Source organism: Amblyraja radiata, chromosome 1 (assembly GCF_010909765.2).
Source record: "Amblyraja radiata isolate CabotCenter1 chromosome 1, sAmbRad1.1.pri, whole genome shotgun sequence".
NCBI lineage: Eukaryota > Metazoa > Chordata > Chondrichthyes > Rajiformes > Rajidae > Amblyraja > Amblyraja radiata.
In genome coordinates this window covers 34,419,418-34,436,687 of record NC_045956.1, presented here as the reverse complement: position 1 = coordinate 34,436,687, position 17,270 = coordinate 34,419,418, and the positions used below count along the sequence as shown (strand labels likewise).

Sequence of the window (17,270 nt, the reverse complement as noted above, 5' to 3'; positions counted from 1 at the left end):
TAAGAATGTTTATGTTTCTATAAGATATCCTCTCATCCTTCTAAATTCCACTGAATATGCCCAGTCGACCCATTCTTGGGGGGGATGTATAGGGAGGGTTTGAAGAGGAGGAGGGGAGTGGCAAAAGGTTTGTGGGGGGAGTGTGTGAAGGGTGGGGACTATGAGACGATGTCGAGGGGGAGGTGTCGGTGTTGAGGGATGTGGGGCATGTGTGAAGAATAATCGTGAGGAGCCAAAAGAGAGAGGTTTCTCACGCACGTGTTCTTTGTGTTTGGGCTCAGGACCCATACTACAGGTTTAACGATGAAGCTTACCGATGGGTTGGGTTGGACAACTGGACCTACACTCGGACATTCACCCTACCCCCTGACGTGAGGTGCGTGGTACACTGCGGTCTCGCTGAACAGTAGAAGGATTGCCTCAGTATAGGGTATCTTGTGAGGGCGACAGATAAGATGCCTTGAGCAAAACACACAGTGCTGGAGGTACTCAGCAGGTCAGGTAGCATCTGTGGATGAAATGGATGGATGATGTTTTCCGTTGAGACCCTTTGAATCATATTTTTTGGGGTTAGACATTTCCAGCAACAACAGTTCTTTTGTGTATAATAAGATGCAATGGTCCCACTGGGGCCATTTTTAGATCCTTTTTTAATTGTTTATTTAAAAGCGAAACAAAAAGAGATGTTGAAAAAACAGAAATACCGAACTGATTAGGCAACATCTAAATGGGGAAACAAAGTGAAGACTGACAAAACTGGGAGAGTGGAAATTAAGCATGCTTTAAGTTGGAAGGGTCCTTGAAAGTGACAACACATGTAGCTAGGCAGGTAAAGAAGGCGTACAGTATGCTTGCCTTCATTGGTCGGGGGATTGAGGATAAGAGTCAGGAAGTCATGATACAGCTTTATAGCACTTCGGTCAGGCCGCAATTGGAGTATTGCATGCAGCTCTGGTCGCCCCATTACAGGAAGGATGTGGAGGTTTTGGAAAGGGTGTCAGATGAGGGTAACCAGATTGTTGCCTGGATTAGATAGTATTAGCTATAAGGAGAGGTTGGTTAAACTTGGATTGTTTTCTCTGGAACGTCGGAGGCTGAGGGGAGAATTGGCAAATGTAAATTTTGAAATGTATAAATAGGATAGACTGTCAGAATCATTTTCTTCGAGTGCAAATGTCAAAGACATAGCTTTAGGGGAAACATTTGGAGACGTGCAAGTTGTTTACACATGGAATGTACTGCCAGGAGTGGTGATAGAGGCAAAAATGATAGTGGTGTTCAAGAGGCATTTAGATAGACACAAGGATATGCAGGGAATGGAGGGATATGGATCATGTGAAGACAAAGAGGAGTAATTTAACTTGGCATCATGCTCTGCACGATCATAGAGTCACAGAGTCTCACAGCGTAGAAACAGGCCCTTCGGCCCAACTTGCCCACGCCGACCAACATGCCCCATCTACACTAGTTCCACCTGCCTGCATTTGCCCCATATCTCTCTAAACCAACTATGTACCTATAATCCTCGATCCCTCTGCTCTACAATACTTTCCAGAGCCCTATCATTCACTGTGTGGGTCCTGCCCATGTTAGGGCTCCCAACATACAACACCTCACATTTCTCTGTATTAAATTCCATCAACCATTCCCCAGCCCACCTGCCCAACCGATCAAGATCCTGCTGCAATTTCTGACAACATCTTTACTACAATACCACCCACTTTTGTGGGCCGAATGGCCTGTCCATGTGCTGTACTGTCCAATGTTTCAATGTTTAGGTTGGCGAAAACAATAACCATGCAAAGTTGCCCAGGTAACACTACATTTGTGCTGTCCAGTTAATTAAGTCTGATCTGTCTCAAGAAGATTAAATAGAATGAGATAAAAAATATGCTGACACAGAGATTAAAACACTGCTAGAAATCGGCAATGAATTGAAGGAAAACAGAAACCGATCATAACAGGCCTGTTAAGCTGCTGCAAGCAAGAATTTCATTGTTCCGTTTCAGTTAATGTGACCATTAAATACTCTTGATTTCTTCTACTCCCATCACTCTTTAGGCAGAAGACATAAAAGCTTAAAAGCACACGTCATAAGTTGAAGAACAGTTTATTTCTCTCTGTTATCAGACCTCTGAACAGTCCACCCATAAGATAGGGTGTAGTTCCGATCTTTCACCCAACCTTATTGCTGACCTTGCATTTTTAAAACTCTGCAGTTTCTCTAACTGTAACCCAATAACGCTGTAATACTATATCTCTTGTTGCACTACCTGCTGAACTTGTGTATGGCCTAATTGTATTTGCGTAGTATAAATCGACTGGACAGCGTGCATACAATATTTTTTTTACTCTATCTCGGTTCACGTGACAATAATGGTTTAGTTTAGTTTAGAGATACAGCGTGGAAACAGGCACTTCGGCCCACCGAGTCCACACCGACCCACAACCCCCCTTACACAAGTCTACCCTATACACTAGGGACAATTTATAGAGGTCAATTAATCTACAAACCTGCACGTCTTTGGCATGTGGAATGAAAACCAGGTGGTCACAGGGAGAACATACAAACTCCACACAGACAGCACCCAGAGTCAGGATCTCTTGTGCTGTAAGGCAGCAGCTCTACCCCAGGATTTATTTGATAAACCGGTATCAAATTAAAATGAACGATGGAAGTACAGATGCAAAGTGCTGGTGTAACTCAGCGGGTCAGCCAGCATCTCTGGAGAACACGGACACAGAGTGCTGGAGTAACTCAGCGGGTCAGGCAGCATTTCTGGAGAACATGGACACAGTGCTGGAGTAACTATTGTCTATTGTTTGTAACTCAGCGGGTCAGGCAACATCTCTGGAGAACACAGCTAGGTGACGTTTCGGGTCGGGATCCTTCTAGCTCCTATCCATGTTTTCCGGGATGCCACCTGTAGTTCCTTGTGTATATGAATGATGGAAGTACCCAATGTATCAGACAACATCTGTGGAGAAAGAAAAACGAACTTAATGGATGATGTTACATCAGAATTAGCCAATTCTGGCACAAACAAATTCTGCAGTGAATTCCGATGACTTCACAAATTGTGAATAGATTTACGAGGATTTTACTGGGCCAAAGTGGCTTCATAGGTAGGCTAAGTATTATTTTTCATGCAGGAGGCTTGAAAGGTGACTTTATAGAAGTTTGTAAGATTATGAAGGATAGATAGGGTGAATGCACAGAGTATTTTACCCAGAGTAGGGGAATCAAGAACTGGAGGACATAGGTTTAAGGTGAGGGGGATAGAGGTCCTTCTTGAGTTGTACAGGGCCCTGGTGAGACCACACCTGGAGTATAGTGTGCAGTTCTGGTCTCCAAATTTGAGGAAGGACATTCTTGCTATTGAGGGAGTGCAGCGTAGGTTCACGAGGTTAATTCCCAGGATGGAGGGATTGTCATATGTTGAGAGAATGGAGCGACTGGGCTTGTATACTTTGGAATTTAGAAGGATGAGAGGATATCTTATTGAAACATATAAGATTACTAAGGGATTGGACACGCTAGAGGCAGGAAACATGTTCCCGATGTTGGGGGAGTCCAGAACCAGGGGCCCCAGTTTAAGAATAAGGGGTAAGCCATTTAGAACGGAGATGAAGAAAAAACGTTTTCACCCAGAGAGTTGTGAATCTGGAATTCGCTGCCTCAGAAGGCAGTGGAGGCCAATTCTCTGGATGCTTTCATGAGAGAGTTAGATAGAGCTCTTAAAGATAGCAAAGGGATATGGGGAGAAGGCAGGAACGGGTACTGTGTGTGGATGATCAAGCATGATCACAGTGAATGGCGGTGCTGGCTCGAAGGGCCGAATGACCCACTCCTGCACCTATTGTCTATTTAATATAAACCTGAGGGGTAACTTTTTTACGCAGTAAGGAATGAGGTGCCAGAGGAAGTGGTTGAGGCAGGTACTATTACAATATTTAAAAGACAGTCAGGTTTGGATGGATATGGGCCAAGCATGGGCAAGTGGAGTAGCTCAGTTAGGTCCCTTGGTCGGCATGGACGAGCTGGGCTGAAGGGTCTATTTCCGTGCTGAGTCTATGGCTGCAGTGTGAACAGGCTAATGGTAAGCTGCTGATTGTCGAGATGATGTAGATGGCCAGTCAGGGATGGAGAATGAATGCGACAGGTGGACTGAACTGGGGAGATCTGCTGAGGGATTGGCCACTTTCTCAGATGCCGAGGGAACCTCATTCTGAGCACTGAACTACAGAGAGATGCAAACAAATGCTTGAAAAATCTCAGCAGGTCAGCCAGTGTTTGTGGAGAGAGGTGTATGTTGAATGGACAGGACTCTGACTTCAGGTTTACTATTGTCACTTTTACCGAGGTACAATAAAAGGTTTTGTTCTGCCCGCTATTTAAACTGATCAGATAACATTATATTTAATATAATCATGTCAAATTCAAGTACAATATGTAGAGCCAATGGGAAGATACAGAATATAGTTCTCAGCATTGTAGCGTGTCAGTTCCAGAGAAAAAGTCCAATGTTCGCAATGGGGTAAGTAAAGTAAAGTAAAAAAGTAAAGTATCCTTTATTGTCATTCAGACCGGAAGGTCTGAACGAAATTTCGTGCCTTGCAGTCATACATATAATAAAATAACAAAAACACACAATAAACACAAATTTAACATCCACCACAGTGAGTTCATCAGGCACCTCCTCACTGTGATGGAAGGCAAAAGTCTTAAAGTATTTGTCTCTTCCCTCCTTGTTCTCCCTCTGCGCTGAGGAGGAGAGGGGAAAGGGGTGAGGGGGGAAAGGGAGAGAGGAGGGGGAAAAGGGGAAAGAGGGAGAGAGGAGGGGAAAGGGGGAGAGAGGGGAAAGGTAAAGAGAGGGGTAATGGGGAGATCAGGCTTCCGATGTTGTGACCCCGCCGGGTGATGGTAAATAAGTCAGTCGGCTGAATCCGAGCTCCACGAACGGGCCGGTTCAAACTCCGCGGCCCGAGGTGGTTGAAGCTGCCGCCCTCCATTCCAGCGGACGAAGCTGTTGTTGCGGGAGCTCCAGAAAAACAGGTCACCAACCTGTGACCTGCGAGCTCCCGACGATGTCGCCCACTGGCCCACGGCCGAGGCTCCGAAGTCGGTCGGCGCCGCCGGAACGCCGCGCCAGCCCCAAAGTCGGTGAATCGGACAGTATACTAGCTTATGGAAGGACTGTTCAGAAGTCTGATAACAGAGGGGAAGAAGCTGTTCCTGAGTCTGGTGGTGGGCGCTTTCAAGCTTCTGTACCTTCTGCCGGACTGGAGCGGGGAGAAGAAGGAATGACCGGAACGTCATCGAGTCATGCAATGTGGAAACATGCTCTTCGGTTCAATTTACCCACACCAATCAACATGTCCCATCTACACTAGTCCCACCAGCCTGCATCTGCCCCATATCCCTCTAAACCTATCCTATCCATGTACCTGTCTAACATTGTGATAGTACCCTGCCTCAACTTCCTCCTCCGGCAGCTCGTTCCATAAACTCACCACTCTTTGTGATAAAGTTCAGTTCAGTTTTATTTGTCATATGTAGGTTAACACAGGGTCAACGGTAAAATGAAATGTGTTTGACAGACAACGGGTCACCTCAGTTACCCATCAGGCCCCTTTTAAATCTTTCTCCCCTCACATTAAACCTAAGTCTTTGATTATGTTAGCTGCTTTCCTGAGGTAGCATGAAGTGTCGATGGAGTCAACTGAAATGTTGACTCTGTTTTGTGCTGCATAGGTGTGGCTCGATATGCTGGTGAATTCCTGTTTCACCTGTTTTTTTATTTTATGTTTTTTAGAAGTTCATGACGGCAAGGTATTATTTTACAGGGGAGGATGTGACTTGTCTCAACAGCCAGCAGAATTACAAAGAATTGAGGGGGCGAGAAGGCGGGGACAAGAGAAAGAGAGGGGAGAGAGAGAGAGCGAGAGAGAGAGGCCGAGCCATGATTTTTCCAGACTACATTAAAAACTCTCAGAAGATAGACAAAAAAAGCTGGAGTAACTCAGCATCTCTGGAGAGAAGGAATGGGTGACGTTTCGGGTTGAGACACTTCTTAACAGGTGTGGGACCAGCATTCTGGCAGGCAGGTTTGCCACTGCTACACGGGTGGTTTTAAACTGAATAAGGGGGGTGGGGTGTCGAATGAGCTAGTGGAGGATGGAGTTAAAGGGAAAGGGTTTCTTAAATGTGTGAGCGTAGAGACAGAGGGGTGTAAAATGAGGGTAGAAGCAATAGGTAGCAAGGTGAAAAGTAAAAGTGGCAGGCCGGAAAATCCAGGGCAAAAATCAAAAAGGGCCACTTTTCAACAAAATTGTATAAGGGGTAAGAGTGTTGTAAAAACAAGCCTGAAGGCTTTGTGTCTCAATGCAAGGAGCATTCGTAATAAGGTGGATGAGTTGAATGTGCAGATAGCTATTAATGACTATGATATAGTTGGGATCACAGAGACATGGCTCCAGGGTGACCAAGGCTGGGAGCTGAACATCCAGGGATATTCAATATTCAGGAGGGATAGAGAGAAAGGAAAAGGAGGTGGGGTAGCGTTGCTGATTAGAGAGGAGATTAACGCAATGGAAAGGAAGGACATTAGTTTGCAGGATGTGGAATCAGTATGGGTAGAGCTGCGAAACACTAAGGGGCAGAAAACGCTGGTGGGTGTTGTGTACAGGCCACCTAACAGTAGTAGTGAAGTTGGAGATGGTATCAAACAGGAAATTAGAAATGCGTGCGACAAAGGCAAAACCGTTATAATGGGTGACTTCAATCTACATATAGATTGGGTGAATCAAATTGGCAGGGGTGCTGAGGAAGAGGATTTTTTGGAATGTATGCGGGATAGTTATCTAAATCAACATGTAGAGGAACCAACGAGAGAGCAGGCTATTTTAGACTGGGTATTGAGTAATGAGGAAGGGTTAGTTAGCAGTCTTGTTGTACGTGCCCCCTTGGGCAAGAGTGACCATAATATGGTTGAGTTCTTCATTAGGATGGAGAGTGACATTGTTAATTCAGAAACAATGGTTCTGAACTTAAAGAAAGGTAACTTTGAGGGTATGAGACGTGAATTGGCCAAGATTGACTGGCAATTAATTCTAAAAGGGTTGACGGTGGATATGCAATGGAAGACATTTAAAGACTGCATGGATGAACTACAAAAATTGTTCATCCCAGTTTGGCAAAAGAATAAACCAGGGAAGGTAGTGCATCCGTGGATAACAAGGGAAATCAGGGATAGTATCAAAGCGAAGGATGATGCGTACAAATTAGCCAGAAAAAGCAGCATACCGGAGGACTGGGAGAAATTCAGAGACCAGCAGAGGAGGACAAAGGGCTTAATTAGGAAAGGAAAAATAGATTATGAAAGAAAACTGGCAGGGAACATAAAAACTGACTGCAAAAGTTTTTATAGATATGTGAAAAGAAAGAGATTAGTTAAAACAAATGTAGGTCCCTTGCAGTCAGAAACGGGTGAGTTGATCATGGGGAACAAGGATATGGCGGACCAATTGAATAACTACTTTGGTTCCGTCTTCACTAAGGAAGACATAAATAATCTGCCGGAAATAGCAGGGGACCGCGGGTCAAAGGAGTTGGAGGAATTGAGTGAAATCCAGGTTAGCCGGGAAGTGGTGTTGGGTAAATTAAATGGATTAAAGGCCGATAAATCCCCAGGGCCAGATAGGCTGCATCCCAGAGTACTTAAGGAAGTAGCTCCAGAAATAGTGGATGCATTAGTAATAATCTTTCAAAACTCTTTAGATTCTGGAGTAGTTCCTGAGGATTGGCGGGTAGCAAACGTAACCCCACTTTTTAAGAAGGGAGGGAGAGAGAAAACGGGGAATTACAGACCAGTTAGTCTAACATCGGTAGTGGGGAAACTGCTAGTCAGTTATTAAAGATGGGATAGCAGCACATTTGGAAAGTGGTGAAATCATTGGACGAAGTCAGCATGGATTTACAAAAGGTAAATCATGTCTGACGAATCTTATAGAATTTTTCGAGGATGTAACTAGTAGCGTGGATAGGGGAGAACCAGTGGATGTGGTGTATCTGGACTTCCAGAAGGCTTTCGACAAGGTCCCACATAAGAGATTAGTTTACAAACTTAAAGCACACGGCATTGGGGGTTCAGTATTGATGTGGATAGAGAACTGGCTGGCAAACAGGAAGCAAAGAGTAGGAGTAAACGGGTCCTTTTCACAATGGCAGGCAGTGACTAGTGGGGTACCGCAAGGCTCAGTGCTGGGACACCAGCTATTTACAATATATATTAATGATCTGGATGAGGGAATTGAAGGCAATATCTCCAAGTTTGCGGATGACACGAAGCTGGGGGGCAGTGTTAGCTGTGAGGAGGATGCTAGGAGACTGCAAGGTGACTTGGATAGGCTGGGTGAGTGGGCAAATGTTTGGCAGATGCAGTATAATGTGGATAAATGTGAGGTTATCCATTTTGGTGGCAAAAACAGGAAAGCAGACTATTATCTAAATGGTGGCCGACTAGGAAAAGGGGAGATGCAGCGAGACCTGGGTGTCATGGTACACCAGTCATTGAAAGTGGGCATGCAGGTGCAGCAGGCAGTGAAGAAAGCGAATGGTATGTTAGCTTTCATAGCAAAAGGATTTGAGTATAGGAGCAGGGAGGTTCTACTGCAGTTGTACAGGGTCTTGGTGAGACCACACCTGGAGTATTGCGTACAGTTTTGGTCTCCAAATCTGAGGAAGGACATTATTGCCATAGAGGGATGCAGAGAAGGTTCACCAGACTGATTCCTGGGATGTCAGGACTGTCTTATGAAGAAAGACTGGATAGACTTGGTTTATACTCTCTAGAATTTAGGAGATTGAGAGGGGATCTTATAGAAACTTACAAAATTCTTAAGGGGTTAGGACAGGCTAGATGCAGGAAGATTGCTCCCGATGTTGGGGAAGTCCAGGACAAGGGGTCACAGCTTAAGGATAAGGGGGAAATCCTTTAAAACCGAGATGAGAAGAACTTTTTTCACACAGAGAGTGGTGAATCTATGGAACTCCCTGCCACAGAGGGTAGTCGGGGCCAGTTCATTGGCTATATTTAAGAGGGAGTTAGATGTGGCCCTTGTGGCTAAGGGGATCAGAGGGTATGGAGAGAAGGCAGGTACGGGATACTGAGTTGGATGATCAGCCATGATCATATTGAATGGCGGTGCAGGCTCGAAGGGCCGAATGGCCTACTCCTGCACCTAATTTCTATGTTCTATGTTTCTATGTTTCAGACTTTTAGGGATAAGGGAATCGAGAGATATAGACGATGTAGAGAGATAGAAAACAATGAATGAAAGATATGCAAAAAAGTAATGATGATAAAATAAATTGTTTAGATAACAGGCCATTGTTAGCTGTTTGTTGGGTGAAAACTCTCAGGTTTATTGAAAGAAATGAGGGAAATGAGAATGAGGTCCCTCCAGCTCTGGGGCTGTGCTTGGTGGTTGAATGAAACACCCATTAACTGATCCCTCTCCAAGCCACTCTTCCCATCACCCTCCCCACATTGCATCACACCTCTGTGCCCCTCCCAGACCCCTCCATGTTACTTCCACACCGCTCCTCATTTCCAGTCTCCACCATCCCCTTTTCTCCTCTCTCCCTCTTTCTACTATCTCCCCATTACCCCTCTTCCCCTTTCCCCTCTCTTTACCTTTCCCCTCTCTCCCCTTTCCCCTCTTTCCCCTCCTCTCTTCCCCTTTCCCCCCTTTCCCCTCCTCTCTCTCCCTTTCCCCCCTCTCCCCATTTCCCCTCTCTCCCTTTCCCCTCTCCCCCTTTCCCCTCTCCCCCTTACCCTCTCTCCCCCTTTCCCCTCTCTCCCCTTTCCCCTCCTCTCTCCCCCTTTACCTACCCTCTAGCCCCTTCACCTTTCCCCGTCATTCTGACCCCCCTCATTTCATATCTGCCTACCTCACTTCCCCTTTCCCCATCCTCTCTTCACCCCTCATTCCATATCTCCCCCCCCCCACTTTCCCTTTCCTTGCCCTCTCCCCTTTCCCCCTCCCAATCGTGCCCTCTAGCCCCTTTCTCCCCTTTCCTCCCCCTCACCCACTTACCCACCCCCTCTCCCCTTACTTCCACTTCCCCCTCTCCCCCCCTCCCTCACTTTCTCTTTATCTCCCCCCTCACATCCCTTTTCACGCCCCCTCTAAGCCCTCCTGAGATCTGTAAGGCATTTAATGTTTAACTAATATCTGCTCATTACTTTTTATAGGAAGTGGAAGAGAGTAAATCTGGTGTGTGATGGGCTGGACACTGTGGCCACAATCCTTCTCAACAATGTCACCCTTGGCACAGCCAGTAACATGTTCCGCAGATATGTGAGTGGACCGGTGCAAAACTCATTTAACATTAACAAGCCAAGCTTGCAATTTTTAACTAATATATAAAAATTACATTATAATTGTTGTACCAGTGGAGTATTTCGGCAAATACCTTTGGACTGATGTTCAGGAGTCTTTGCTCTCTATTTCCTCTACACCTAACCTGACTCCAAGAAGAAATCCCTCCACAGCTTCTTTGGTTCTGAAGTTTATTTGGTGTCTATAATTTGAAGAGAATTTCATTTATAGACAAGTCGAAAATACTTAACAATATAAAGACTGGACTTTGTAAAAAGTAAACCTTAACATTCATGCATGCTATTGGTTTTAATTTTGGTTTATTGATCCTTTTAGACTTTTGATTCTACTGACGTGATCAAAGAAAGGAACTACATTGAGGTGCGTTTTGTATCAGCGGTTTTGTATGCAGCGGAGCGGAATGCTGCACACAGCCAGTACTCAGTGCCCCCTGACTGCCCACCACCTCAGCAAAATGGAGAATGCCATGTCAACTTCATCAGAAAGGTGAGGCTCTGGTGGAACTGAAGATAGGTCCCCACCTGTAACTTCATTATCCATATTCTCCAGAGATGCTGCCTGACCCACTGAGTTACTCCAGCACTTTGTCTCTATCTTCGGCTTAAAGCAGCATCTGCACTTCCTTCCTACACATCACTTTCCATGTTCTCCACAGATGCTGCCTGACCTGCTGAATGACTCCAGCATTCCTTCTCACAGATGATGGTGGGTATGTGGTGCTAGCTGCCAGAGGAAGTTAGAATGTTTTGTAGATATTTTGTCAGGTTCGTGAATAGGAAGAGTTTGGAGGAATGTTGGCCAAACACGGGCAAACTAGCAGAGGTGGACAATTAGGTTGGCATGGATGAGTCTAGCCAAATGCTTAATTTTTAATGCTACCAGGTAGGACAAGCTGCATGCAGGAAGCATTTTTCCCCTGACTGGGGAGTCTAGAACCAGGGGTCATAGAGTAAGAGTGACCCATTTAAACTGTACAACTTCCGTTTCTGTCGTGCAGTACACAGACTCCCCCCTCCATCTTTGCACATCCCCAATCCTTTTCACTCGTCACTTTAATTTCATGTATTTTGTGTTTTATGACTGTTATAACAGTCCTTATCCTTCCTGGGATAAACAAATACCACTGACACGAGGGACAATGTCTTCATAGCACAGGAACAACCCCTTCGGTCCACAATATCCTTGCCGAACATATTGCTCGGTTACACTAATGTCCTCTTCCTGCACATGATCCATATCTGCCTCCACCACCATCCCAGGCAGTATGTTCCGGGCACCCACTACCCGAGATGTAAAAATACCTGCCCCGCACATCTCGCCATGACGTCCCATCTTGGAGGGCTGAGGACCTTCACTTGTGGAGCTCAGACAAAACCAATCTATAGATTACTGGGAACACAAATAATTGCAGATACTAGTTTACAAAAAAAGACACTTAACTGCTGGAGTAACTCAGCGGGTCAGCCAGCATTTCTGGAGGACATGGCTAGGTGGTGTTTTGGGATGGGACCCTTCCTCAGACATGATTTCTGGATGATAAGAGGATGATAGGATGCAGGAGTAACACTGGGAAATGTCTACTGAACGACCACACTGAATGGTGGGGCAGAGCCAAGGTGCTGAAAGACAACTACTCCCATTTCTTACCTTCTTATGCATCCAAAACGTTGGCTCATAAATAACATCACTTGACGATTTCCTGCCTGCATTCATTATTTGCTGGGACTTGACTGAAATGAATGCATTACAATAATTTTAATAGCCCTGGGAACACAGAGTTGAAACTTTGATTTAGTTTAGAAATACAGAATGGAAACAGGCTCTTCGGCCCACCGAGTCCACGCCAACCATTGATCACCTGTTCACACTAGTTCTACATTATCCCACTTTCCCATCCACTCCCTACACTCGCGACAATTTACAGAGGGCCAATTAACCTACAAACCTGTATGTGGGAGGAAACCGGAGCATACGGAGAAAATCCAACAGAGAAAACGTGCAAATTCCATCCAGACAGCACCCGACGTCGGGATAGAACCTGGGTCTCTGGCTCTGTGAGGCAGCGGCTCTACCAGCCATGCCACTGTGTCGCCCGAAACTCCACTGTGAGATTGCCTCTCTGCTGATGCACTGTTGGAGGTTCTTATGTGTGACGTCTAACACGATCCATACTGTGTCTTGATGCTTGATGCAGGAGCTGATGATGAGCTGGCATGGGGACAATGGCATCATCTTTCCTCTCCCCAGTCATGTATAGATAGCTGCTTTGACGTGGGAGAGAGCACAATTCAGTAGACATTGGTGTGATCAAATCAGTCCAGTCATGTTGTAGGCTCTCTTAGGTTTGCCTTGAAATTGCAACAAGATAGAAATTGGGAAATCTTAAAACAACACATAAGTAAAGCAGGAGATTGGAGCCAACCAGACATCATGAAGACCGCTGTCAAAATTCTTAAATCAGATAAGCTTTACGTTAGGTTTATTCACGTGCACCAAGCGACAAAGCTCTGATTTGCATGCTATTCCAGTTCGAAGAGAAAATTCTATACATTAGTACAATCAAATCAAACTCCAGTACAATAGGTAGAGCAAAGTGGAAGATACAGAGTGCAGAATATAGTTCTCAGCATTGCAGCGCATCAGCTCCAGAGACAAAGTCCAATGTCCGCAATGGGGTAGAAGTGAATTGGACAGTACCCTAGCTTATGGAAGGGCCATTCAGAAGCCTGAGAACAGACGGGAAGAAGCTGTTCCTGGTGGTGCGCGCTTTGCTACCATCTTAATTTGTGGATGCAAGGTCAGCATTTAAGTGTCCATGGAGACGCAATTGAGACTGCAATACCTGCAAGGATTGATGCACGGTAACACAAGCAACTTCAGATCCTCAGTAAAATGCAAAGTGCTGGAGGAACTCAATGGGCCAGGCAGCATCTGTGGAGGGAATGTATAGGCGACGTTTCAGGCTGGAACCCTTCTTCAGACGCCCATTCCCTCAATAGACCTGCTGAGTTCCTCCAGCACTTTGTTTTTTTTTCATTGAGACTTGCTGCTGTTTTGTTATGATGGAGCCATTTCGGACCATTGATCAGGGTCAATGGTATTGAATTATATTAATCAATGAATCTTTCAATTATTATACAACAGGACAGCACAAGAACAGGCCCTTTAGCCCACAATGTCTGTGCTGAACATGATGCCAAGACTAACTGTTATCTGCGTGCACTAAATCCATATCCGTCCATTCCCTGCATATCCACTAACTAACATGAGGAATAGGTTTGCTTTATTTGTGCGGAGCGGTAGACTGGGAGCGTTGGAGCACTCTAAATGGTGCAGACTTCATGTGAACCGAGAGTTGGAAGCCTCACAATGCCCAGCAATCCTTTCCCGTTGCAGTGTTTACTGGCTGGTGGTTCTGGAGGCTGTAGTGCTGATGATTGTAGACCTATTTATAGAGGCAGAACTGGGAGTTCTTGTAGAGGCCGGGAAATTCTTTACAGCCATGTATAGAAGCCCTGTAAGCTGTTTGGAAAATATCAGCTGTATTTCTGTGGAAGGCAATCTGATCCATGGGGCCTGAGGACATATTTGGAATGATTCCGTGTCGTTGGTTTAATGTTGCTGTGGATCCAACACAGGATCAAAGCCTGCGGGTGTACATTAAACGCTCTCTTATATGGTGTCTCATCACTTCCCTCAGAAACATCTCCAAGAATTCATAGAGCAGAGAACATACAGCATTCGGCCCACTATCTCCATGCTGATCATGATATCAAGTTAATACAATCCCCTCTGCCTGCACGTGATCCATATCCCTCCATTCATAGTTAGAGTTGTATAGCAAGTGGTAACTGGCACAACTTGTTGGCATATTGTACTTGTCCCATTTGCCTTCATTTGGCCCTTTGCCCTCTAAATCTTTCCCCTCATTATATATGTCCAAATGTCTTCCAAAAGTTGTAATTCCCTGCATATCCATGTGCCTATCTAAAAACCTCTTAAACACCACTATTGCATCTGCCTCCACCATTCCTGCCAGCGCTTTCCAGGCCACCACCACTTTACATGTGAAAAAAAGCATGTACTCCCCCTCATCTCTTTTAAACTTTGCCCCTCTCACCATAACACTATGCCCTCTGGTTGTTGACATTTTCACCCTGAATCTATTCCTCTCATAATATATACTTTATCTGGTCTCCCCTCAACCTTGGATGGTTCAGAGTAAAAACAATCCAAATTCATGTGCCATTAGTTACTGAAATGTTTCCAGTGTTTCAGTGGCACAGCGGTAGAGTTGCTGCCTTACAGTGCAAGAGACCTGTGTTCGATCCTGACTACGGGTGCTGTCTGTACAGAATTTGTACGTTCTCCCTGTGAGCATGTGAGATTCCACCGGGTGCTCTGGTTTCCTCCTGCATTCCAAGGATGTGCAGTTTTGTAGGATAATTAGTTATTGTAAATTGGCCCTAGTGTGTAGGATAGAACTAGTGCAGGTGATCGCTGGTCGGCATGGACTCAGTGGGCCAGTTTCCACAAAACTAAACTAAACTAAACTAAACTAAATAGTCACTGAGACCATATACAAGAGTCGCCAGGTTTTGGCACCATTTTCAAAGTCCAAGTGCAGCTGGACATAAAGTCCCGTGAAGACAATGTGGATATGATTTCAAAAAGCAATTTCGCTGAGAAAACAGTATACCCTGGTTACTGAGCTGAATAGTTGACTTGAGTCACGTACACCAGACCTGGAAGCAGCAGCCCCCTGCTGGCAGTGAGCAGACCTTGCACATGCTGCCTTGGCAGGCCGCCCCTACCTCCACGCCAACAATGTGCCAGTCAACAGACGGCGGCAATGCAGTCAGGCATTCAATGTACAACTGAACCTCAGACAACAGGGCTACAACTTTATTCCTTGGAGGCTGAGAGCTGATCTTATAGAGGTGTATGAAATCATGAGGGGATTATATAGGGTGAATGCACAGAGAAAGGGAATCAAGAACCAGAGGACATAGATTTAAAGTGAGAAGGGAAAGGTTAATAAGAATCTGAGGGCCAACCTCTTTCACACAAAGGGTGGTGGGTGCATGGAACGAGATGCCAGAGAAGGTAGTTGAGGCATCACCTAAAAAGAGACTTAGACAAGCCATGATCACAATGAATGGCAGTGCTGGCTCGAAGGGCCGAATGGCCTCCTCCTACACCTATTTTCTATGTTTCTATGAATAGGAAAGGTTTATAGGGATATAAAGCCAAACGCAGGCAGGTGGGACTAGTGTAGATGGGGTATCTTGATTGTCATGAGCAAGTCGGGCCGAAGGGCCTATTTCCACACTATATGACTCTGTGACAGGGCCATGCAACATTGATTGCTGCGGTTCCTGACATACAATACCACATTCTGTCAGCTGCGGTAATGTAGTATTATGCAAGAGGTGATGCTCGGCTGCAGCTGTTTATTGACAGAGGTGTACAGGCTCTTCAGCCCTACTCGCCCATGCCGTCCAAGATGCCCCATCTAAGCAACTCCCCTTTGCCTGGATCTCTACACCTTTCCTATTAACGTACATACAAATGCCTTTTAAATGCTGTTCAATGTTTAATTGTCATATGTACCATAGAGTCACACAGCACAGAAACAGGCCCTTCAGCACAACTTGTCTGACGACCAATAAGCCCCATCTAAGCTCGTCCCATTTGCCAGAAAAGGAACAATGAAATTATGGTACTTGCCTCAGCTACCTCCTTTGGCAGCTCGTTCCATATACTTCTGTATGAAAATGATGCTCCCCAGGTTCCTATTAAATCTTTCCCCTCTCACCTGAACCCTATGTCCCCTGGTTCTGGATTACCTACCTTGGGGGGGAAAAAGACTGCGTATGACCCACTCTGCATTGGTTTATGTATAAAACACATCCCCATAACACCGTGTCTTAACAAACATCTCCGGCCATTCAGTTATCGAGGATCTAAAGTTTGTAACTTGATTTGCACCTTCCCATTTTAGCAACAACCGCAGAAGGTTAAAGTTGGAATGTCCTAATTGTGTGCGGTTGGCTTTGTAATGGAACACAGTGTGTGAATATGAGTGGATTAAGACAGTGCAGAGAAGTGAATGATGATTTATGTTGCTTTTTTTGTATCATTTTCAGGAACAGTCTTCTTTCAGCTGGGACTGGGGACCATCCTTTCCTACTCAAGGCATTTGGAAAGATATAAGGATTGAGATGTACGAAATTTGCCACTTGACCTATCTCACCGCAACTTCTGTTTATGGTACGAGTATTGCCAATATCTGAATGATGACGGATGATAGCTTTCCATTGAACACAAGGTGCTGGAGTAACCCTGTGGAGGGAATGGATAGTTGACTTTTCGGGTCAGGACTCTTCTCCAGTCTGAAAGAGTGCAGCATATAGTTCTCAGCATTGTAGGGCATCAGTTCCAGAGACAAAGTCCAATGTCCGCAATGGGGTAGAGGTGAATCGGACAGTACCCTAGCTTATGGAAGGACCGTTTGGAAGCCTGATAACAGAGGGGAATAAGCTGTTCCTGAGTCTGGTGGTGCATGCTTTCAAGCTTCTGTACCTTCTGCTGGACGGGAGTGGGAGAGGAATGACTGGGGTGGGACGTCTTTGATTATGTTGGCTACTTTTCTGAGGCAGCGTAAAGTGTAGATGGAGTCAGTGGTGGGGAGTCTGGTCTGTGTGATGGACTGGGCTACATCTACATCTCTCTGCAATTTATTGAGGTCTTGGGCAGGGCTGTTCCCAAACCAAGCTGTGATGCAATCCAACAGTATGCTTTCTATGGTGTATCTGTAGAAGTTTGTAAGAGTTGTTGGAGATATGAATGAATGAATGAAT

General features: G+C 45.4%; 1 protein-coding gene across 1 annotated transcript in view; it reads left to right on the top strand.

The window, feature by feature from the left end:
- The first annotated feature begins 206 nt into the window (after positions 1-206).
- The window catches only part of manba (mannosidase beta), a 73,876-nt gene continuing 56,812 nt past the window's right edge, over positions 207-17,270 (top strand). Inside the window, exons 1-4 of the mRNA XM_033020382.1 lie at positions 207-376; positions 10,260-10,365; positions 10,723-10,893; positions 16,557-16,680. Of these exons, the coding sequence (XP_032876273.1) occupies positions 10,351-10,365; positions 10,723-10,893; positions 16,557-16,680 (310 nt within the window). The 5' untranslated portion in view covers positions 207-376; positions 10,260-10,350. The remainder of the gene's footprint in view (positions 377-10,259; positions 10,366-10,722; positions 10,894-16,556; positions 16,681-17,270) is intronic.